The sequence below is a fragment of the Pyrgilauda ruficollis genome, unplaced genomic scaffold (assembly GCF_017590135.1).
Source record: "Pyrgilauda ruficollis isolate IOZ18807 unplaced genomic scaffold, ASM1759013v1 scaffold29, whole genome shotgun sequence".
Lineage (NCBI taxonomy): Eukaryota > Metazoa > Chordata > Aves > Passeriformes > Passeridae > Pyrgilauda > Pyrgilauda ruficollis.
Window position 1 is genome coordinate 2220981 of NW_024524266.1, and position 26503 is coordinate 2247483.

The 26503-nt window shown below is 36.9% G+C and overlaps 1 protein-coding gene across 1 annotated transcript in view; it reads right to left on the reverse strand.

Annotated features, from left to right (window-relative positions):
* MYO16 (myosin XVI) overlaps nt 1–26503 on the reverse strand; it is a 275699-nt gene that overhangs the window by 207090 nt on the left and 42106 nt on the right. The window contains exons 3-4 of the mRNA XM_041472384.1: nt 24712–24782; nt 20919–21062 (exon numbers count right to left, since the gene is read on the reverse strand). Coding sequence (XP_041328318.1) covers nt 20919–21062; nt 24712–24782 — 215 coding nt within the window. The remainder of the gene's footprint in view (nt 1–20918; nt 21063–24711; nt 24783–26503) is intronic.

Genomic DNA, 26503 nt, shown 5'->3' on the forward strand with positions numbered 1-26503 from the left:
TTTGAGATAATTATTTGTCTGCAATGATAAATTGTTTCTATTTTAGTAAGACTACAGAGGGAACATCTTTAAATATATTACTTTAAAGTGTTTCTAAAGACCCCAGGTTAAATAACATCAGATGCAAAATGCAACTGTAGTGCATTTGTGCTATGCAGAATGACATCCATATGCAGATACAGCAAAAGAAATTGAACTCTGGTGATAAATAATAACTGAGTAGACTTTACCAGATTTACATAATATCCCCGCATAATCAGAAATCTGAGCCTTCTGCTAAAGACAAAATACCTTTGGCTAGTGAAAGGATAAAAGATTTACTTTCTAGCTCCAGCAATGATGATTCAAAATACTTCCATTTTTACTAGGATCACACTAGTTTGTATTTTTTAATTGTTTTAATTTCTGTCTATTTACCTATCTCTAGAATCTGTGATGTTTTTAATGTTTTCGTTTCAGAAAACCAGAGTAGGATAGCTAATTTCCAAATAATGTGGTGACCCTAAAGATTAGCTAGAGAGCTCAGGAGCAGTATTGCTGACATAGGTTAGATGGGCACAGTTCCACAGTACTAATTATGTGCGTGCCCACATTTTTTACCAACATGATGCAGTTTAAGATGGCTTCCCACTCAGCAGAAGAGAGATGAGCAACTTTAGATTCAGTGTAGAGTGCATGATCCAATGTACATCTCCACTGCAACTTATCCCATGATTACATCTTTGTCTGGCTAAATTTGGAGCTAATTTAGGATAGTACAGAGAATACTGCTTTTGCTTAACACGGTGCCAGAGGAGCGGAACTCTTCCTCCCCAAATCATGTTCCAGAAGTTTGGGAAAGAACCAAATAATTTCTGAAGTCTAAGCACTACTCGAAGTTTCGATTCGCAAGAATTTACAAGAACTAGAAACTGCATGACATCATGACATGTGAACAGTCCTCTACAGTGCTCTGTCCCTATAGAAGCTACCTCTTCCCCCTTGGGACAGGCACCCAAGTATGAATGCAGTCACAAACTCTTAAGGCTATGTTGCTGTAGCTGTATCCAGTGGATCAATGTCCAAATTCCCACTGGTAAGCTAAAAGTTGAGTTTAGTCCACATTCTACAGTTAGGAAGCCTAATTAGTGACACTGTAAACTCAGAGGCAATCAATAAACAATCTCCCAAAAGATCTTTTTTTTTTTAATACTTAACTGATTCTAAAAATCAATTTACTATGCACAGGGGCAAATTTTTCATTAAGTATTTAATTTTTTTAAATGTCTTAAAACTTCCTTCTGTATTATTTATTATCTGGCCAATATTCCTTCCTACTTTCTTATTTCTAGTGCTGCGATACAACTTATGATTACCAAATGTAAAATATATCGACCTACCATTACTCAAAAATAAAAGAAAAAAAAAAAAATGAAAAAAGAACAAGGGCCCAGGAACCTCCATTCTGAGGAATGTGTCCTTACTTAAAGATTTAAAATTATTTATTTCCTCCTATGTCTCTGAAATACACAGTATTTTTTGTATCGGCAGTCTAACTTTATAGGTGTAAACCATATGTAAAAGCTGTGGGTTTAGACCTTCTCCAGCCATCTCCATTATTCAGGCAACAATCACTGGGTTGTATGCCCAGAAACTCAATGCCATCACAACAATATGGACTGCAGTGTAATCAGATTTAGGCATTGTTTGAGGACTCCTAATTTACCAAGGTTCTCCAAGAACCTGGGAGAGATTTGGGCATTTCTCTGCCTAGGCACTACCTCTTGCTCACCTTCCCAGCTAGGATGTCACAGGTTTTGCTCCCAGACAACACTGTGGTCAGAAGGGTTTCCTGGTGGAATTACTTTCTGAACCAGAGTCAGCATCAATCCACTTTAGGTGGAAATTGGGCAGATTCCTGAAAGTCTGACTATGATTTAATGAAATTCTTGAAATCCTTTCTTCTGTTGCATACCTTAAATTATTCTCTCAAACCTTTGAGCCATGCAGGTTATTTAAATATTTGAAATAACTAAGTAATTTAGCTTTATTCATATAGTAGAACATCCCAAGTGCATTATAAGGTATTTTTAATACAGAAATTATGACCCAGCAATTGCCTCTGCCACCTAGGATTACCACCATTGGCTCCATGGGGTTTTATGAAGGCAATCAGAAATACAGTAGACCCTGAGGAATATGTGAATATGTGTGGATATTTACAAAAAAGAAGAAAAAAAGAAAAAGGACAAAGGCAGAAAAAAATTAATACACCTGTTGTTATGGAAAAAAAAAACCAAACAAAATTTTCTCCTAATAGGAGAAAACTGAATTCTTCTGTGCAGGTGTTCTGCACGGTTCTTACAACGGTTCAATTGTTCTACAATATGCTAGCTGTGTGCAAATTGTGCAGTCACCTGTCAACCCCATCACAAAATCTGATTTTTTTATACCTACTTATATTCATATATTAGTATTCTATTTTTATTCAATTCCACATATTCCATATGTATATAACAGTATACATTTATATACATGCAAATGTAGAAACATTTACATACTATTCTTTCATTTATGTTCATCAATTTCTTGCAGGGATAGGCTAGTATTTTTTCATTAACAGCTTGAACAATTCACTTTTTCATTTTTTTCTTTTTTAATATGACCACATGATTTACAAACAGCACAATTTCTTTAAATGTCATTAATCAAGATTAAATGTAATTCTTCATAAAACATTTGCAGCATTTCACTTCCTGTGGTATGTGTAGTTGAGTTTTTCCCCCTTTATTGACCTACTTTTTCACATCAATTCCATGAAAAGGTTTTGCTGGTTGAAGGATATCCAAGGTTTACACACACACACACACATACCTGCATGTTCTCATGTATGCCACAATTGCTGTGCTAATCCTACATCCTTGCCAAAGTCCTTACTACACAAACAGTTAAAAAGAAAGCAAAAGTAATCAGGATATGAAGGTCTATTTGTTTGAGAATAAGGAAACATACAGGAAATCCCACGTGCTCATGGCTCCATGGTGCCATGCAATCTTGCTCTCTAACCTCAATGGCTTGCATAAATTTTCATTCAAGATACCAAATCCCACAAATCTAGCTGGCTCCTCTTCGTGGCTGCTACTAGACTTGTTTGAAACTCATTCCTTAACAAAGCAAAAGGAATAAAGTTGCTCTACACAGTGTTGTGGTTTAGGTCATTAGCACTGGATACCACTTTACACAAATTCACAATGCTGAACAGATGAGGAACAGTTCTCAAGGCAAAGCTCAAAAAAAAAAAAAAAAGCTGAAAACTTCACCACATTAGGAAACCACAGAGAAGAAATAAAAAATTAAGTGAGATTGAGCAGCTGCTCTCAGTTCAAAAGCATGTCTTCCTTCCAACTCATTTCAACAACAGATTTTCCGCAGGCAGAAAATTATTTCACAGAAATCACAATACAGCTACCGAAGAGCTGGGGAAAAAAGTGATTACAATTACAGATCCTCCACTGACAGTTCCCCTACTTGCTGCCATCATAATTGAGTTTTGCTTGCTTAATAAGAAGAAAAAACTGACAGACACAAGGTGAGTAACCTCTTTTGTATTCTCTTCATGAACACAAAACAATCTAGAAAATATTTTACTAAATATGAATATTGTCTCTCAGAACAATGATTGCAGCCTCAATACTTTCATTTTAACTTTTTTCCACATAAACCTTAAAGGAAGACCCTTCCCCATGACACCACAGACTCTTAAAATATTTGGGAGATAGATAACCAATATCTACACACTCCAGAGTAAATAAATTATTCCTGTTCCAGAACAAAACACCAAAAGAAACCAATGAAAAAGGCTGATTCAGGACTAGAAATCTACCATGAAGGAAACCTATTTCTAAATATTTACTTTTACTCCTCCACCCCCTAGGCGTGACAAAGAAATGGAAAGGAATCACAAACATTAATAAGCTATCTACAAAGATATGGAAGTTCAGTACAGCCCACAACAAACAGTACAGTCACCTCAAAGCTACTATAGCTGCAGTTTTGGTTTTATTGACCCTTAATGTAGCTTGTCAAAAGAAAAGGAAAAAAAAAAAGACAACATACTTCCCTTGTAGGAAGATAAGAGTGTGTCTGATGGAAAATCATTCTCCAAATAGGGATATCTGCTTCACAGCTGACCCTAGCAGCCTCTTTCCTTTCACACATTTTTAAGAAAAACAAGCAAGTGGAAATTTCACCTGTACAAAAGCAATCCTTTAAAATCCCATTCTTCATCCTTTATCAAGCAATTTCCATCACTGCAGTCTGTGGAGGACACAGTAAGTCATCAGACTGATGACTTGAGCTTCAAAGTATTATGTTTTACAAATAATAAACTACATCTTCTCTTGGGCAGTTAAGTTACTTGCACTTAGTCAAGTTCCACATCAAAACACCACCATCCCTCAACCATAATAGATGCCATAACTTTTCCAAAATAAAAGGTCTTCATCAATAAATTCTTATGTATTGAAACCAGATCTCCTAAAAGTATTGAAGAAATGCAAACAGGGGAACAGGGGTCTCATTAAGTCTGAAAATATTTTCTTCCATTCTTTGCAGAGTGTTTCTTAGCAAAACAACAAGGACCCAAACTCCATATCTATACATATAAATTCAGAACTAAAATCTGTGGATCACAAATCAAAGTAACAACTGTTAGGTACACTGACAAGTGTTTCATGCATGCCTTACTTGGGCTTGTGTAGCTATAGAGAAAATGCAGGGAACAAATCCTCCTGCTCAGCTGATTTTCTTTATAGTAGGGCATCATGTTAAGGTATACTCCTTGAGGTATTCTCTCTTAATACAAATAGAAAAGCCTCTCACTTTCTTTTACATGGACTTGCAGAGAGCACAGCTCCGCAAACGGGGCTGGCCCAGCACACCATTTACAGGGCTCCTTCCATAACCTTGAATCAATGGTTACCTGCAGCAGGAGTTTCCACCTCTCACACAGGAAAGGCTGCAATATTACTGTCTGCAATATCTGCTCTATTTCAGGGCTTTCAACTCTGTAAGAGTTGCTACTGTCTATAAACCCATGCCTGTCACAGTACCAAAACTTTTCTTTCACAAGGAGTGGGAACCGTCTGCCATCTGGATGAGCTTTACTTGTGATATAATAAAGGTCTGAATTCATTTTCAGCATGCCTGATCCCACCCACATCATAAAAACACAAACACAAAGCTCAATCCCTTATGTCTGTGACAACACAGCCTACAAAATCAAAGCTGAATTCAGAGCTTTATAAGTGCCCTCCAGGCACATAAAATAATCTGAAAAGGATAAAACACATATTTCCAAAAAGGACTCAATAAATCAGGAGAGAATGCAGTGCTGAAGATTTTATGCTAATACTTTTACGTAAATGCTAAAATAGATGCATTTCTATTAATACAAATTTATGTTATGCCACTATTACTTATTTCTATCATAGGTACATGCTAAAGCAGTCAAGGAATGATCATAAAAATGTAGTTTGATATTCACTCATCCTTGCGTAAGTAAAGTATTTCAGGTGGTCTGTGGATAAAAGTTCTTTAATTCATGGCTCTTCTGGGTTCCATGTTGCAAAATGGGCACCAAAATCTGAATACACAACTTAACTGCTCATCAAAACAGACTTACTTTTTTATTATAGTCAAGAAATTAAGATTCATGGACGCATGCCAGTGTGCATAAAGAACATCATAGTGTTCCAAAAATCCCAGGCGTGTTTCTCTGTGACATGCTGGGTAAAAAAGGATAAAAGTATGTGCCGATACAGTGTCTGCTCAAAAAAAACACTGAATAGTTATATATATACAGGATCACCAATGCCTACAACAATCCCCAATTGTATTTGAAAATGTCCTTCTTGGTTGTTGAATTACTTCACAAAATAGTAAAAACATTAGTACTTTAAAATTATCGAAGTTCCACAACCATTTTGGCAACCATTTTGTTCACGAATAAAGCATTTTTCTCCTTAAACTAATAGAACATGGGCAATGTCAGTTCACAGAAAAGATTTTCAGTAGAGTAAAAAAAAAAAAAAAAAAAAAAGGCTGTCATGGCACATATTACAGATCGCTTGACAGGCATAGTCTGTTTGACTAATGCATGCAGAAGATAAAAGAGTTAGCACTGATGACTGAAAATGAAAGACCAACATTTTCCCATCTGTTTGTGCACCATGGGGACTTAAATTCCGCCCATCAGCTGGAAGGCATGAAAAAGGCAAAGAAAATCCCACTCAGTTCCAGTACTGAACACTTCTGAAAACACTCCAGAAGTGTAGCATGTTTGCAACAGCATCTTTAAAAGTAAAATATAACTAAGTATGCAATTATAGAATAAAAAGTTAAAACCTACTAATCCAGAAGTGGTCAACTAAAAATTAATGTACATTTCTCAAGTTATCACTATTGCCATGTCCTAGAACCACAACATTCATGAGGATTGGGGAACATTCTATTAATTCTAAAGGCATACAGATTTGTACTTGGATCTTAATCAGACAGCAAGTTGTCTTTTATGGTAGTTCTTCAAATTCTGAATCCTAACACAAACCACCAATGTTTCTTGGAATTTAAGGTCTTAATTTCTAAGCTAAATATTGTCTGATTTCCTTGACTTAGCTTTGCCTCAAGCAATTATTCTTATTTTCTCTCTTCTCCCACATAAATATCTGGAAACCCTGAGAATAATCCAGCTAGTTTGACTAGAAACTGGAAGAATGGAATTATTTTTGTTGTATCAATTTCTGTTTCTTAACTTCCATGCTTCATTCTGAAGTTTTTCAACAACTTTAACTGATCATTTTTAATGTCATGAAAATCTCTACCTCAAATGCACGACTGAATTTTGCCATACAATTTGAACACTAATTGCCTCAGTTTATAACTGGTTTTACAATTGTGAGGAAACAGGCCTTAACAACAACACTTTTTCTCTGGCTTTTTTTGGCTAGATGTGCATTCAGGCATGCGACAATTTAGTCTAGCCATATTGTAGTGCAAACGAATCTAGAGTTTCTGGTGGGACAGGCCATGAGCAGAACATATTCAGTTCTAGGGCTCCCACATATTATTGGATGAGTTCAAACTAAGAGGTTAAACATCCAATTCTCCAGACTCTGCACTTATGTTTTATTCAACAAGAAATTACAGGAACCAATCTTACTCTCAAGATATGCACTTGTCTTAATAGAATATCAATATTTCAATATTTTATGTGCCAAAAATTTTCCTTCCATTGAAAAAAAAGATGTTACATTAAAGAGCAGCCAATAAAGAATTATATATCTATGATTTTCATCTCCAAATCCAAGTACGACAGAAAAGAAAACAATAACTGCGTTTCTTTCTCACTTTCCCTCTTTATGGAGGCACCTCTTGGTTCAAAAAACATGTTGCACATTTTCAGTGAGGGCTTCTCAGAAAAGAAACAAAAAAATGGGGCATTAGGATATCAGAAGGTCTCTAAGAGCATGAAGACACTCCTTTCAGCTTAGTATACAAAAAAAAAGAATTTTGTTTGGACAAATTACATGAATTGGATGCATCTGTTTGAATGTCACAAAAATAAGTTGATATACTTTTAACTCTTTTAAAACCATTTTATCTGAAAGCATGAAAAAAAATTCAGAATGTGTTTTCTCACTGAAATGTTGTATTTTTATTGAAAGTGAAGGTAGACTAAAGAATTGAAGAAATTATAGAAAATTCGACTTGCATGTTATATAGCACAAAAAAAGTTCTTTCTGCCTAGAATAGCATCCTCATTCTGTTCTATTATTAAGACACTGCAGCAAAAATCCAAAGGATCAGAATGAGGTCAAAAAAAGGATAGCTGAAGTACAGAAGGAGGAGTATTTGACTTGATATTGCCAGCACTCAAATTATTTGGCAAGAAAATGGAATTAGAAAGGAAACTTCAAAGAGCATTGATGACTAAAGACGAAAACTACCCCATCTGTTTCTGCACATGGGACTTGCAAACTTCCCATCAGTAGCAGAGCTTATGGAAAAAAAAGAAATTATTTGAGCACTGAATGTCTCTGATAACAGTATTGAAGCACACTTTCTTCTAATTTTATTTTAATTGTAATCATTAAAAATGATGACAGACACACAGAAAAATGATCAGTCCCTGTCTTCTATACATATATAATACTCCAACAAAAGGTCACTTTTTGAAATTATTGCCTTTTATTTTTAGAACAAATAGAAAGAAAATCTCCTTCACACAGCAAGGAATGAATCTTTGGAATTGTCTGTCAAAAAGTATTTTAATCTGACACCACAGTTAGAGTTAGCAGTTACTTTATAACCATTAAGCAAGCCTGTAATTACATAAGGTCAAACAAATCTCATACTCTAGGAATTAAAAAATCATTCCCTGGGGTTAACAAGAGCAGTCACTTGTGTACAAAATTGGACAGTTAGTAAGGCACAGCTTTATTGTAGGCAAAATGGAGATAAGGAGCATCCTCTGATGATCCACTACTGTACTGATAAGTACAAGTAAAATACAAGATATCGAGGTTAAAGTTTTACTAATACTAATTTCCTTACAAAGTTCTTTGTGTTTGTATGTATATCATATATATATGGGAAAGTAGTCAGACACACACACATATATATATATACACAGATATATATTTATACACACACACACTCTCCAAACAAAACTGAAGGAGGAAGTTCTGCCTGGCAGCTTCACTTGAAAGAGTTTCCACCCCTGGCACACCACAGAAGAGGGCAGAACAAACAAAAATAACCACATGGCTGCAAAGAAAGGAAGTTGATTTTGATGGCTCAGTACAGATTTAAAGTTGTTTTTTGAAGAGCGTGTAGTTTACAGGTTCAGTGTAAATAACATAAATGTACAAAATCTAACTAGGAGAAAACATCAAGGCCCTGTTTAACCTGATGGTCTTCTCCTTAATCCCCACAGTTTGGGGGGAATTTTCCCTTCCTGTCTATGCACACTGTCATATCCATGTCTATGTATTTATGTTACTTGGGAAATACAGATGCTGAATGTTTTAATTTTGGTTCTCCAGTCCTTTTTGAGATTACATATACACACGTGTGCGTGTGTGTGCATAGTGTGTGTATATATGTTTGTATGTGTGTGTGTGTAAATTAAATTCACTTGAAATGGCACACATGAATACATAGCACTACTTCAGGTATGACACCAGATCTTGCCATTTTATTAATGCAGAGAAAAAAGTCAGAGCCCATGTTAATGGATATACACACACAGTAAAAAGAAAGAAAATCTGTATTACATGTCTCTGGTATAAAAAGCAGGAGATTAAACAGTGTGCAATAAATGATAGCTGTGTACAGCATATAGTTTCTGCAAAGATAAATGTATCATGCAAGGAAGTAAGAGTAAAAAACTGCTACTTCAACTCAGCTAATTTGCATTTTTGTTAGGAGACAGATTAATTGTGTTGATTGACAACATCAACATGTTCCCAAATGTACAGGGAAGGGACTGTAGTGTTGCTTAATCTGCACTCAGGGTGATGCTGTCATCTTGCTGGTTAGTAATTAAATCTAGATCTTCTAGAAACAAATCATCGTGTGAAAGACCAAACCTATTCAGGGAGTTTGGTATGCCAGTCACCTTAACACAAACCTGGCTTCTCAGAACATCAGCATATAATTACAGAACTCACCAGAAGAGCAGAAAACTATTATTTTCCGGTGCTTGGGTAATGAATAAAGTGCAATAGACAAGAAAATCTTCCAGTCATAGTCATTAGTAACTTGCTGTGTGGGACTGCAGCAAGTTAGTCCCTGATAGAGCTGTGGGGGAAATATACACTCCATGCAAAAGTTTGAAATTGATCATATGAAAAGAAAAACATATGCTAATAAATCCTAACAATGCAAGTATAACCACAGCTGACATTCATATATTAATCAAACATAAGACTCCAGGTCTAATTGCAATAATTGGTCTCTGTGGATTAATATATATATTGGGAAAGTGATGAAATTTTACACAAAATTGAAATAAATATTTCAAAGACATAATGCTGTGCCATCCAAGGATTTGTCTATGTGCTTTATCAGAATTTTTTTTTCCCTCATTGTCATAAAGCACAATCTCAGCAGTCAATGTTGAAGAAATAGGAATTAATCTATCAACTGCCTATCACCTTGCAAAGAAGCAACTGTCCATAATCAAGCCCTTACCATTCTCTGGTCTTCATTCCAGAAAATGAATTTTTCCACCTTCCAGTACTGTCATAATTTTAAGGAACATCTTTCTTCCCAAAAAATGCGAGTCAGTGATCTTGCAGTATTCACTAATTCAAAAAATATTTTCCATTTTTTAACATTTGGAAAAATATTATTCAGTGTGTTTTAAAAATTCACAAAATATCATAATTTCTAATGGGAGTAATTTATATTTAAGACAAGTCTGATTTCATAAACTTCAACTTCAAATAGCTGAAGATACAGCTGTTATTTAGAAATATTATAAAGGGTAGTTTTCTCCTGTACTTTCATAAGCCAGCTTTTATACATTTTCCAACATCTCTTTAACCTTTGATCCTTGCAGGCAGCAACCACATCTTGGTCAAACTCATTATCAAACCAGAAAAAATAAAGTACATCCAATTTTCCATTATTTTTCTTTTCATGACTGTAACTCCTACACTTCACTATCCAACCCAGTCTCATTATTTTATATTGTTCTACACTGAAGTGAATTATCTACCTTTTCCACACATAGTCCACACCAATTATTCTAGATTTGGAAAATCAATGCTTTTCCTCCACCTTTCCTATTCTAACTGGAAAGTCTTCAAACACATGTGCAAACCTGAGTCTTTTAATGACCTTTGTGCCACCTCATTTATTAGCTCCACTAACCCTGCACTGTTACAATTTACTTAAACCATCTGCTTTCAATATATAAGCCCGTTTTTCCTGCAGCAGTTTTCTTTCCAATGACTTTACACATCAATCTTTATGGTGGCATATCAAGGTAAGCCCTGTCCTTGAACTTTTGATAAATTGTATCAGTGCTGCAATTTCCCCGACTGGCTCACTCACAAATTCAAGAATTCATGGACGTTCATTTGATGGTTCTTTTTTCACAGGTTCAAGCTCCCAAGCCCTTCTAAATTATGCATTACAAACTATGCCACAGTGTTATTTCATTCCAGTATTTCTGAAATGAAAACACATAAAAAGCCATATACAACTGGGAGGAGGCTGTTGGTTTGAGTGGTTTAGGGAATTTTTTTCAGCATTCAGAGACAGCTCTTATCCAAATAAATAATATATTAAATAATATAATAAAATAATTTTTATTTAATTAATTAATGGTACAAACTTTTTTATTATATTATTATTACATTTTTAATGAGAAAAATTGGGTTGAATACTTCAGTTAAAAAAAAGTTTAAATCCTAATTATATGGTGATTCAAGGTCTGGTTCTGTTTACTTCAATACTTGATGTCAAAATCAAGTCAAAATCTGTCACAGTTGGAAAATATTGCTCAAAAAGATATACAGATCCAAATGAAAGTGCATTGTTGTCGTGATTACTAAATTATACTGACTTTCCAATCCCATATACAAATTAAACACATGCTTTTTATTTAAATTTCGCTAGGAAATGTCCATCTTCCCTGATGGCAGAATTTCCTAACATTTTAAAAATAATAAAACATCCTTCTTCCACTGACAATCCAGTTTTTGGTTTTTTTTAATAATAAATACTTCTGAGGAACACAATTAATTACTGATCTAAATGCCATTCTTAACCTATTTCCAGAGACTAAACATCTAGCTTTTGTAGCCTTGGGGATTCTTTTTTTGAGAAAAAAAAAAAAAAAAGCCCTTTTTATTTTCTCTTTTCATTTCATGCTATTTGGCCATTATGTATTTTGCTTTTGAATATCTGGAAACAGTATTAAAAACAAACCAGCAGAAATATTTGAAATGCTTGAAAAATGGTATGTTTGCACAGTACTTAACTTTTTTTTCTGAACTGTGTTCTTCCATGAAGTTTTCTCCTGTCTGTTTTTGGGCTATAGAAATTTAGCATAGTCTGACAGGCATCAAATATCTGTGATATTACTTTACTTGCTATTTATTTTCCACAATATTATGTTTTTAATATCCTCTATATGTTACTTTATTGTCTTAAGAACACAATCATAATAATTATATCCACACAGCCTTTTGAACAGCTGTCATGTGGAAATATAATGCTAGAATGGATTTCCTGAAGCATGACTTTGGTAATGCAGGTAACACATAACACATAATCTCATTCACAACTTCAAGATCAATTTTAAAGCCAATTAGGGATCAGGTTTGGAGTTTTTTAATCCCTATTACTCCTGCATGAAATGCTACATTCCAACATATGACTCCTAACATTAAGAAAGCTTAGTTTAATTTCTGTCTTAACTTCATTGTTGGACACCTTTGCAATCATTTGCTTTCATGCTAGCAGGAACTTCTGTTTTTAAAAAGCTTTTTCTTACCTCTTCCTCTATCCTGATATATTTACTGAAAGTTTTTTAATCTCCCTGATTTGATTTTTTAAAGTACAACATATTATTTTTACTCCCTTCACTTAAGATAAGCTTTTTACTCCCATGCTTATCCTTGCAGGTTGCCTTGGTACAATTTCCCATTCCTGAATGTGCCTGTAGATAGCCAACTGCAGGCTGTCATTACTTGGGCAGTATTAAAACCACTCTTCCCTTTCTCTTGGCAACATCTTCATTCTGACAAATCCAAGAATCTGCTTTTCCCCACCTGCAGTTATATGTTTGCAGCACACAATTGTCTTAAAATTGACTGAAGCTCTGAGGCCTTTTTGCAAATTTCCAGCTGATGGTACCTGAGCATATCACAGAAATGTCTGCTGCTCAGAGCATGACCTCACATTTGTACACTGAAATGTCAAGCCATTTTTATTACTTAAGTCTTCAAAGATACCCTATGACTTCTGCATGACATTATAATCCTCACCCCTATAGATAAGACATCACAGCATTGTCTTCAACATATTTAATTATCATACCTCTATTTTTCCTCTGAAGGTTATCACTGAAAACTCTAAATAAAATAATGTCATAGGACCAATCCTAATGAAACCTCAGCAGCTCTCAGGCCCATTTCTCTATTTATAGCTAGGCTGTTGTCTTGTTACCAAGTTCTTCACTATCAAGCAGCTTTTCACTTCTGCAATTTAACTAAGAGTTTTCCTCAATTCCCTAGCTACTCCATGGGCAACTCACAGAATAATTATGTTAGTGATCCAAGTAGAGGCCACTTGGCATGAAGAACGAATTTCACCTTCTACAAATATCCCCCAGTGGTGGAACATCCCCAGACCATCTTCTTCATAGCACAAAACTATGTTTACTGAAGATGAAAGCCAGATGTTGATTTTCATTATCTTGTCATTTCTTGATCCTCTTTCTCTGGAGAAAAAGAGAATTAGAGTGAAGCTTATCCAAAATTCCCCATTTTTGTGCCTGTTGTCCATCTCAGGATACTTTTCCTGATCTGATCCAGCCAAAACTGGCGTTGAAATTTTTTCCAATAGGTCTAACTCTCTTTTACCTCCAGGAACTTTTCTGGAAATGCTCTGATGCTAAGCACTCCAGAGTATACAGGTCTGCTCCTTAACAGCCAGGGTCTGTGTCCTAAGTTGCATCCCCAACCCCAAATGTTTTCCACCTGGACAGAGGAGGGAGGATGAAAGGTGGGGAGGGACAAAGGGAGGCAGAGAGGGAAAGCATATCTGTTTGTGTGTGAGATTGCTAGACATCAAAGAAGTATTTGCAGACTTTTACATCTTATTTTTTGTGTCTACTTCCCATGTAAAAAGACTTTGATTTATGCCATGATTTAGCATTCTTTGTACAGTGGACTGCAGATTCCATTTCAATGGCTATTTCTCCTGTCAATTGAAGTTCAATGCTATGTCTTTTCTCTTTATATTATCTTAATTTCTTCTCTAGGCTATGTCATTATTTTCATGATAGTGCTCAAATTTAAATGCTTTGACCATTTTGCTGTATCCAGTTAAGTTCCTGTTCTTATCTCTCCTTAAACCACCTCTAGTACTGCATGGCTAGCTAGCTTCATCACTTTTTGCCAGTCTTTATGGAGAAGGACTAATTTCTAAAGTTTCCCATGAGTGTTGCCATCTGGTGTTCAGCAACTCATTAAAAGGCATCACCTAGATTAGTTAATTAGCGGGCTTCCTCTAGGTTAGTTTTACATTATCTCAGCCAGCAATGATGAAAGGCTATAAGCCAGTAGTACACACTCTGTGGAAGTTCCCTCCTACGCTTCTCACACATCCACCAGCCTCTGCAAACTGAATGAATTCAAATAGACACCCACAGCTTTCACAGAAAAAAATGCTATTTAAATTTCCTTACTACAAATATTGCTATCTGCCTCTAGAAAGACAGAAGAATAATTTTTCTTTTGCATTACGTGCTCATATATACTGTAAACTGTTTGCCACTGTCTCCTCATGACCTCTAACTGCTCCTCGTTCTTTCCCCTTCCCTGCTTCCTCTCATATTGACTCAAAGGAGGAAGTCATACTGAGCTAGATTGAGTGGGAGGGCAGAATTGCTTCCTCTGAGGAAATAATTGTTTCTGGAACTATGAAATAGAAAGACCTTTCTTTAAGTTTTAAAGATAATGGCATTTTGATAATTCATCTCTGCTTGCTAACACAGCCTGATGCAGTTGCAAAGAACGAGGGCAAAATAACTATGCAATGCTGCCTGATTACATGACTTCAGATATGTGTCATTCTCAACTGCATGGGGGAGCAGAAAAGAGAGTTACAGTCCCATAAATACTTCCTTTCTACTCCCACCAGGAAGTCAGTTCATATAAATTATTTTCCAGTAAAAATAGATCTGGTTTTGGAAAGGGGATTTCACACCAAAATCAGAAGTGGATTACCCATACAGTAGATAGAATTACATACCTGACACTGCTCAGCTGTAGATCTAATGAATGATTTTATGGTAGCTCCCTTCTGCATGCTGCCAAGCATAGATTTTCCTAAGTTTTTAAACAGGGAAGGGAAAAAATACTCAGCCTCAATTTTATTTTTTAAAATTTGTACTTTTGGCCTTCTATGCCAGATTTGTGTTTTGTGCTTCGATTCCAGGTTCCAAAAATTGCATGATGAAACATTTAATTAGTTAGCAGACAGGAGGTACACTTACTTTTTCCTAGTAAGGTCAGTTTAAAAAAATGTATTAAGAATGTTCTAAGGATGTAGTACTGATCCCTTCTTTTCTAGTTAATTAAGTGCCAGGTTTATCACAGTAATGCTTTCAGTTCTATGAAAGAATAAATAAAGAATAAATCTCTACTGTGCCACATACTGTACAAACGCCAAAATACCATCTCCACCTTCCTAGTTTCATTTGACAAGACCTGCATTGAAGATGGTGAAACTCTAACATTCATGTTGCCCACTAAAAGGTGCCTCCTGACCACAGTAAAATGAAGTACACTATAAGAACACAATCTCATCAGCTTTCTTTTTCTCTGTTGCTCTCAATCTCAGGTCAGTCAACATAAAAATATTTCATGATTCTTTGGGAGTGCAAGGAGGGGGAAAAAAAAACCACCCCCAAAACCAAAATCAAAGATCCATTAGAAAGGAAAAATCATAGTTATCAACTTGTAATGTGTGACCCAAACTGTTCAGCTCCATGATGATTACCTGTGCTATGCTCTGAAATTAGTGTAATAAACAGCAAGTCATAAAGAAACCTGTGGTTTGCAACACAGACATAATTATCTTTAAAAATAACTGAACATAGGAGCTCAATACGACTGTGAACCAGTGCTGATCCTCTAAAACACAGAATTCATGATAAAAAATAATTCAGTCAGAGTGAACAATTTTTATTTAAAAAAAAAAAATAAGGTTCTACAAAGTGGTATTTTTATCCATCTACCCTACTGCCTGAGTAGTAGTAGTTAATATGCAAAACTGCAACAGTATCAATGTTTATTCCACCACATGTGTGCAGGTTCTGGCTGGGATTGAGTAATTTTCCTCCCAATAGCCAGTGTGTGTTTTGGCTTTGTGTTGAAGAGGGTGTTGATAACCCCTGGATGTTTTAACTATTGCTGAGCAGCACTTGCACAGAGCCAAGGCCATTTCTGTTCCTCACCCCACCGCAGCAGGCTGGGGGTGCAAAGGAGCTGGGAGGGGACAGCAGGGACAGCTGGCCCCAACCCTTCAGAGGAATATCCCACACCATATGGCCTCATGCTCAGCATATAAAGCTGGGGAAAGGAGGAGGAAGGAGGAGGGTGTTCAGAGTGATGGCATTTGTCTTTCCACTACACCGTCACCTGTGGTGGAGCCCAGCTTCCCTGGAGATGGCTGAACACCTGCCTGCTGATAGGACACGGTGAGTTAATTTTTCTTTTGCTTTGCTTATGTGTGCATCTTTTGCTTTCGCTATTAAACTATCTTTATCTCAACCCACAAGTTTTCTCACTTTTCCCCTTGTGATCCTGACCTGGGGGGAGTGAATGAGAAACTGTGTGGGGCTGAGCTGCTGTGACAAGAAGATAGTTTGAACAGTGCACAAGTGAAGGTTACCCACTGTTATGTATCAATTAAAAGTATTTGAAGCTAAAAATTGTCTTTTGTGGAGGAACAATGAGACTGCAAGTGATGGGTACAAGTTTAAAGCTGTAGCCATTTAAAGGGCAGTGAGAGGATTGAACACTGGCTACAGCTAACAAAGCAGGAGTAGTACCTAATATGTTGGTGCTTGGACATTCTGCAGCTCTGGTAGCATGAGACAAATATGGTACAAATCTTGGTTAGTGTTTCAATTTGATATATAACAAGTGTAGGGAATTAATAAAAAATACAATGTTGCAATGCACCCCAAATGATGAAAAAGACCACACCCTAACCGGACAGAACTGCTGACAGCACATCCAGTCCTGAGCCTTCAAAGGGCAGAGAACATTTTAACCCACCTTTAATCTGATACACAAATCCTGGGGAAATGACATCTTTTTCCCATGGAAAATGGCCTCCGTTTGAGGCCACTCGCCCTGGCAGATCGTGGAGTGCCAAGCGAGAAATATGCAAACTTTACTGGATTTCTCCAAAACTAAAGCCACCAGCAACTAGGACCCTGCAAGTCCTTAGAGTCCCAAAAGCCACCTCTGAGCTGATACCCAGACCCTGGGGAAATTACTTCTTTTTCCCATGGGAAATGGCCTCCGTTTGCGGCCAGTCTCACTGGCAGAACTGCTGAAGCACATCCAGTCCTGAGCCTTCAAAAGGCAGTGAGGCAAGACAGAGCAGATCCCTCCAATAAATCTGGTTGCTCTTCACACTCTTAAGAGATTTCATGCCGGCACAAATGTATATAAGCCTACATATCTTTGTTCTTAAATGAAAGACACTTTGTATTCTCTTCAATCTGCTACAGGAGCCTCCTTCGTCCAAAATCCATGAAGAGCTATTCCCATACCATGGGGAGAACGCACAACGCTGCTGGGGTCGAGCAGTGACTGATGAGTGTGACCTTTCCCACCTCATCGGCGTGTACGGCAGGCAGAGCCCCATGGAGCACCTCTGATCTCTGCACCTCCCCACGCGCCAGCGGCCCTGGGCTAAGCTCCTCACGGACCGGCGGCTTAGCACACATGGGATGTCTCTCGTGGCTGCTCAGTCCAGCGCCCCCCTCCCCGTGCTGACAGCTACAACACTGAGAAGATATAAATACGTCCCTGGAAAGCTGTGCCAACTAGGGTAAAGTGTTGGGAATTATGGAAAGAAATAGCTTCAAGCATTTCATTCTGCATCCATTCCAAAACCAGTACTTACAATCCCAATAGCCTTCCAATAGGACAAGACAGAAGATTACCACATTGCAAACAGTTATGGCCCCTCCTAGTTTGCAGTGAATGAGCTTTGATTTTGTCGTTGCTATCCACCAGAGCAAAGAAATTGTGAGTCACTACAGTTTAGGTGATGAATGATAAGTCACTATCTTGTCCCAGCCAGAGAAAGGCCACCAAAAGTGGGGTGAAGTCAGAAACTGGGAGTGCTTAAACAAATCTTCATTGATAGCCTTCTGGGATCTACGTATACTTTTTTTTTCCCTACTTCCCCCTCAAGAAATGTTTTAAGTCCTTAATGTGGTAATCTCCATTGGCTTCTGTGACACTTTTCCAGAAATCTGAATTGAACAATTAGAGGATCATGCTGTTACATTTTAAGTCCAATCTTTAAAACAGAAAATATGGTGTTGTCTGGGCTGTGAATTCAGTCCAGAAGAAATATTTATTTAAAAGTAATTCCTGAGGTTACAAGAAGCATTATTTTTTCTTCCAATGAAAATGTGGCATAATAGAAGCTGACTGTAGCTCATATTGGCATTATCGAGGTTCATGCTACACATTAGACATGGTCCATGAAACACTAACCTCAAGGCAAAGTAATTTCTAATATGAATTGCTCACACAAAGGCAATTCAGAATTGTGAAAAATAAGTCTCTCCAACCTCAATTTTCATCTTCACATTGTCAAATGTTATCAAAGAGAACATTAATGCGATTATTCAAAACCTACTGTTTACCTAAGAATATTTTCTTTCCTCTGACATCTCTTTAAAAATCTTCAAATCTCAAAATTTTAAAACCTTTATTTTGAATCTAGAAGGGAGAGTATAAAGATATTATTTATCTAATCAAAGAAACTCTGCTTTTAGATGTCCTGACCACCTAAATGTGGGCAGATTTATCAGAAGTTATCACAAATAATATGGACAATTCAAACTCTATCTGCAAAAATCCATGTGTGCACCCCTGCTTATTGAAATTTTAATTTATTAATTAGAACCTTCAGATGAAGGCAGCTTGTAACAAACAGGGACCAAGTCCAAAAACATTCAAATGATGAGCATAGGAAAATTATTTTGGCTATAACCCCTTATAGCAACACTTGAAGCTCAATTAGATTGAGCTTCTTGAAAAAATGGTCAAGGAAAATTTTACAAATGCCCTCTATAACCTAAACTGTTCCGATTAATGACAACAGCACTGTATTCAGAATTTCTGAAAATTCCCCCCATTATAAGAGTTTCCCACAGTACAAGAGTTTTTTATAAATAAACTGCTCTGTTCTAATTTGTTTATCACTCTAGAAGTACATGCAGAATACAAAGGATACACAGGCTTCAGAGGTATCTACACTGGACAGATTGAGGTAATACAAGAGATTAAACATGTCCTGGAAATTTTATCTTTTATTTGCCAGGAGTAATGACAATGTTTAAAACCAGATGAATCTGATCTCTTTTTTGTTGTTTTGGTGGTTTTTTTGGATTTGGTCCTGGGCAAGCTGGTGTGCCTAGCTCTAGTCTGAGCAGAGGGAATGGACTAAAAAATCTCCTAAAGATATTTCATGAAATGTATTATCAAGTATACAATCTAAAAATATATCTCCCTTCCCTGTACTTGTAACATTGAAATACAATTATAAGCATGACAAGAAACTCTGACCTTGCAATGACCTATTTAAAACATAAACATTTTAAAATTATATAAAAATACTAAAAAACTTCAAGTCAGACTGTGAACTGTTTCTGCACTGCTGTTTTAAAGACAAGATCACATGAACTGGGAGAAAGAGCTGCATTAGTACCATTGCATAAAACTAGAGTTTGTGGTCCTAGGAATGGAAGCACAAAACAGAACCAGAGAATCATTTAGAGTGGAAAGGACATTTAAGATCATTGAGTCCAACCATTAACTCAGCACTGCCAAGTCCACCACTAAATCATGTCCGTATCCGTCACATCTACACACCTTTTAAATACTTCCAGGGGGGTTAACTCTGCCATGGGAGCCTATTCCAATGTTGACTACTCTTTCAGCACAGAAAGATTTTCCAAATATGCAATCTAAACTTCCCCTGGTGTGAGCTGAGGCCATTTCTTCTTGTCCTGTTGCTTGCTACCTGGCAGGAGAGGCCAACACCCACCTTGCTACAACCTTCTTTCAGGTTTTCTCTGGGCCTTTCTTCTCCATCCTAAACAACCCCAACTCCCTCAGCTGCTCCTCATAGGACTTGTGCTCCAGACCGTTCCCCAGCTCCATTACGCTTCCATGGATTCACTTCAGCCCCTCTGTGTGTTTCTTGTAGTGAGGGGCCCAAAACTGAGCACAGGATCTGAGGTGTGGCCTCACTGGTGCTGAGTACAGGGGGACAATCCCTGCCCTGCTCCTGCTGGCCACACTATTGCTGGTACAGGCCAGGATGCCATTGGCCCTCTTGGCCACCTGGCATACTCCTGCTCTCTAAAAAGACTAAATGCCATATCTATTACTATATTGGGCAAACTCAGCATTAAAAACTCAAAATTGTTGATATAAATATTAACATATTTGTTAATGTCCACAAATACTTTTTATGAATACTGAGTGTAAGTGAGCCAATACTTGCTTTTCAGAGGAGGCTTTTTATAAGATTGTCTGAAAACTGAACCCTTAACAGAAACTGACAAGGAGAAAAGAAAAGAAATTATCTGAATATCCCATTTGGGACTGAGTGCTTATCAGAGATATAAGCTCTGGACCACAGGGGAGAAATAGGATATACTTGACATTGATGTCTGCAATTTATTCTCACTAAAGTCCTAAAAATACCTTCTAAAAATCCTGAGCACCAAAGCAATGTCAAGAAAAACCAAACACTGTACATGTTTTTACTGATATGATTAGTAGCAATATGTTGCATTCATACAGCAGTTTCAGACCTTAGGGTGCTCCATTCTGTCTCCTTTTCAAGCATACAATGCATTGGCTTGCTTTACTTACTAGTAGCAGTAGCAGGACAATGTCAGGATTATCACAGGCACAGGCTACATGCATTGATGTCCAAAAATCCTCATCTTGATGATTTACATTTACTCCTCTGTCAATTAGAATTTCTGCAGCAAATGCATTATCGTAGCGAGCACACTGGAAGAAAAAGAGCAGATTAGGGATGGTGTTTTCCTCAGCGTACAACTAAATTTATTACATACAATTTAAATTGGGCAGATGACACCTTGTAGTTAAGCTGCTGTGTTTGTAGGGAACAACAGCTGAGGAATCTATAGAAATAATTGTGTGGAGATTTCCAGTTCCATGTGCATGATTCACAGAATCCCCTATTTCCTTATGAAATCTGCTGAATCTAGGATAAGGATGAGGCTTTTTCCTGTTCAATACTGCCATTCCAAATCTGTGCACAGGCATCAGTGCAGGATGATCCCATCATGAGTAGTGGTATCTAAGTATTTGCACACCCACACACACATATGTCCATGCATACATGAATTTTTGCCTTTTATGCAGTTCAGGGCAATAATACACCCCTCTTCATACGCCACTTCTATTTCCAATCCACTAACTATATTGATTTCTGTTTGAGTCTCTCTGCCAGATAAATATTGTGCACACTGAGGGTGTTATTGTGGGGTGGAGGGATGCACATGTGTGTGTACATGCATGAGTGTGCGCACGTTTCTACACCTTGGTCATGGCCACAGTTTTTGTAGGGAAGAAGAAAATGGCCTGGGCATTGTGTTGACCGTATTCCTCTGTCACATTTGTGACTTTTTATGCATAAGGTTATGGATGATGCCTTAAAAGACAACCAGGGCACCTCAAGTTTAGATTCTAACTCTGGCCTCACACATGATCTCAGTAACTCATTAGAGAAGGAACCTATCTCTTTCTCCATGGGGGGACTAATTTTAATCCGGCATGGAAACCAGGATACAAAAGGAAGTGCAGAAGAAGGAAAAGTGTAACTGGATTTGATTGTGAAGTCAAGATATAGCTGAGATCTTCAGCAGAATGCAGCAGCTGCATGTACCATTGCAATCATAAATATAGATAACCCAGAAGATTAATATTAAATTCTATAAAGATAAAAAACAGTCCCACCCTAAATGATTTCTAAATACACTGACCATTAAATTATAGAACAGAAATTAAATTCTGATGTATTTCTTTTAGCTTGTGTAACTTATCTGGCAGCTTTAGAAACAGTATTGTTTTATTGCATTGGTATCATTCATTGTATCAGTACAACTTAAATTGAGCTGTTCTGTGCTGAAATTTAACAAATCAGAGGTAAGACATTTTATATTACAGATCGGCATAATCTAACACCAACCATATTTTCAAGACATCGGTAAGCAAAAAAAAAAAAAAAAAAAAAAAAAAAAAAAAAAAAACAAAACCAAAAACCAATACCAACCTATTCTAGAGATGACAGGTATCACTGAGCCATTTTGTGTATTAATAATAGACACAGAGCCTTTTGTGATTAGTTGCAGCTTAGATTTGTTGCAGCTCCTTGATTCTTGTTTAATAGACTTTGTGAAACAATTGGACAAGCTCAAAGTTCCAGAATAAAACTGTGACACATATACTTTGTTATAAGGCTAGGGGTGGGTTATTGTCTGTGTGAATCGAACTAACACCATGTGCTTTGTACTGCATGGGCAGCTCAGGCACCTACTCACTTTTTATTGTACTTCTCCTCTCATGGAACCTAAAGAGAGTTCAGTGAATATTTCTGAAGTTCCCATAGCTTGCCTAGATTCAACCATGTTGGGATACTCTCTACAGAGACAAACCCAGAATCTTTATCAAGTGTCACATTCAGTTTCTTTTTGTAGAATTATATCACATTTTGGAAGTTAACAGATATGAAAAAAGGAAAATGAAATTATATAATGAATCTGATTTTCAGAAGAATGTCAAGAAATATATATTTTCCATTCATTCTGACACAAAAACATTTAGCCTACAAGTGGAAAGAATAAACACTAAGCTCCCCTTTGGACCAAGCAGGGTCACAGCTGTAAAAGTAACACTTAGAACACTTAGATCTGAGTGGGCTTTAAGAATTTAACACAGGTGCATGCTAAATTACTAGTTTCAGTTCTTTCTGGAAAATAAATTTGGCTTATCTTGTTTCCCTGTATCATGATTCTCCTCTCCTGTCTGTACTGCTCCCAAATCAGGGTCAAATCTGAATTTCATTGAATTCAGGTTTGCCTTTATCTCCAGTGGGATGAACATTTTCCTGTAAATGAATTATGAGTACTTACAAGCACCTCTGACTAAACTGAGGCAGTAGGTTACACATGGCTCTCTGCTGCAAATTTCTTACTGCAGTAAACTTTCCTTCCTTTGGAAGCATATGTGTGCCTGTGAAGCAGCAGGCACCAGTTGAGAGATAATGATTGTGACAGTGAATTGGGGCATGATGCAGATCAAGAAACCTAAAATGGCACAGTTCAACTGCAGATTTTATCTGCAGTTAAAAATTGTGCATCAGCTAAACTAGATAAAGCAATTTAAAATCTCTGAAGATTATTTTTCTTTGTTTTATTTTAAAATGCCTGACACTTGTGTCAAATCATACACACTAAAGATAAAGATTGTCTCCTAGGGCTTTTGGCACAGGGTAAGATTTCGGATGCCTCTGTTTTGGTCATCCCAAAAATGACATTCCATTTGGACTTCTTTTTTAAAAAGTGGTTGAGCATTTTTACAGCAGACAAATAGTTGGAGAAGAGAAAAGAGAATTAAAATTTTCTCTCTTCCAAATCAGTACTGTACTTTCCCTTTACTTTGGCCTCTGTTTCCTAAAGTCCTTGGTTAAATAGCATGACCATAGAGGACAGAAAACGAAGATTAATTACATAACGGAAATGCTGTATCTTGCAAGAGCATGGTCACAGGTGTGCTGGAGTCCAGTAATATTACAGGGGCTCTTTCTCATCAATAAATTACTGTATTTTGTACACATACTATGAGAAATGTAATCCAGCTGTTCTAAAATGAAACACTCTCCCAGCAGAATTTTTGTTACTTTGCTCAGTTGCATTTCATTGAGCCACAGTGTGCAACAAAGTTGGACCCAAATGTCTTAAAATAGTTTCACAGACAGCATGTCTGAAACTGATGCATCACAGACCAGGATCATAAGATGTAGGAATTTTTATGAGTTTTGCTACTGGCTTCAGCAATGCCAAAATTTTACTCCTATAGTATTTTCTGTCTGCCTGTCATGTCCTTACCTCTTGTTTTTACTTTCATTATTATACACAAATTGGTTTTCTTTTACTTTCTCGTTACTTAATCTGAATTGCTACAAATAATGATAAACTAATGTAGATAATGTGTTAAATATCCACATGTAGGAAACAGGTGCAAGAACGTATCTCAAAAACAAAAGGAAAAATGCTAAATCGTGGGGTTTTTTTCATATAGGATCTGTGAACCTTTGAATCATGTAATTTTGTATTTGGAACCAAGAAGTCTTTCCTTTGCTCTTTCTTGCTGCACAGATAATTTATAAATAAACTACTTCATTCTCCTTTGTTAGCTACCACTCCCATGACATGATCCATTCTTTTACAAGCAATTTGAAAATGACCATTTATTTTAAATGAATAGCCGAATGCAATCACAGCCATGGCGGAGCTCAGTGCAAATTAAAAAAAATCTGCTCAGACTTTCTTTTTTGTTAATATGCCAAATCTTCTACTCACTTTCCCACCTTGTTTATCCACAGTCACTAACAATAATCTTCAATCACTCTTACCAGATGGAGCAAGGAGCCTCCTGAGGAAAGAAGCATATGAGGGTCAGCACCATCCTTCAACAGCCTTAGCACTGAAATATCAAAGAAAAGAGGAACAAGAGTTAATGTACCTAATATAACAGCAGTACACCTAACTGTTAATAGGCTGATTCTTAATCATCTTCATCAGGAGATTTAATAATACATTCAAACCTCTTATGTAACTACAAAACTATCATGTCAGCATTTGCCATCTCACCTGTTTTAATAGCTAAGCCTGTAAAGCAAAAGACCTTTGACAATGAACAGTAAATATCAACAGTATCAAGGACTTCTCAAGTGTACAGATGAGCGTGTCAGTTTTGTACATATGAAAGGGGAGGGCTGGAGGAAAGAGCCATGTCAAGGTCATAATTACCTTAGTTCATTTGGGAGCAAAATCACAGTTAACTGGTGTTATTTTACTTTTCAAAGCTCCCATGCGACATATTGGCTTTTTCAGTAAATACTTGAAACTAGTATTCCTAACTGATATCACTTGAAATTGATCATCATAGCAAAGCTAAAAGATCTGCACTCAGTTTAACCTTTCCAGTGCATTGTCAGATCACTGATGCAGCATAATCTTTAAAACAATATTTGGAGCCACAGTCTACTCCCAGTTACATGTATCAAACCCCTTTGAAATGAAAACAGGCTTATAAGTGCAAGCAAACCCACAGCCCTTCACACTGGTGCTCACTCAAGTGTGAAAATTCAGCACTTTTCCCCATGGTCTTTATTGCTTTTCTTAACCATTTCAGTCTGAATCAAAGCACTGACTAACTCAGTGCTCATTCCTTGAACAGACCTGTGCAGCAGCAATGCCTGGCAGTACCTGGGGACTCCACACTGGCATTGCAACCCTGTCTTCATTAAACTGGCATGAAAAACCCTTTTAAAAGGCCGCTCTCCATGAGCTGTCAATATTATTTCCTGACTAGGAGCACAGGTGGCTCTGTCTTCATCATCTGGAATCTTGAGCTTAATTCTTAGTTAAGATCCGGGATGGACTTGTGCAAACAATTGCCAAGAAATTTTAAGTTGTGAATGGGTTCCACTGAGATGTCTGTCCTACAGGAAGGACAGAGATTTGTCTCAAGGCTCTTCTGTGAGTCTGTCAACAGTCTCATGACCACCACCTCTTTCCTATACATAGATTTTCTGTATCTGCTTTCTTATTCCCAAGGATATATTGCAACTCCATTTTCAGTGTTCACTTAAAGCAGATGAACAATAAAAACTGAACCATTCCTTTCTGCTCTCTCAGATCCACAAACCTCATACTGAAAGCACACACTTGTCCTCATCCAGACAGAGACCATTAAAAATAGAGGTTCAGAACTAAGATCCTTTCTTCTTTTAATACCTAAATTTCTGATCAAATATGGAGGTGATCTCTCTAGCTCAGGATTAAAGTGAGTAAAGACTTATAAATCCTCCTTCCTTCAACAGGCATGCAAATACATCCTCCTCAAAAGTTAATATTTCCAATGTTCCTATGTTATGCCATTTCTTTAGTAGGGCACAAAACATTATTTCCATATCACAGAATATTTCTTAAGGCTCTGAAAAGAATTTCATTCTCCCAATCCCATCAGGATTTCACCTGAAGAAATTAACACTCCAAAGTATTCCCTTTCCTACATCCTCTGTTTTCCAGGGGAAAAAAAAATCATATATAATGTGGGGGCAGAGCAAGCACACTGTGGGTTGGTGGCAGAAGTCTTATATTGACTAGGACTGATATGAAACAGTATCCTCAGTCTGTGCT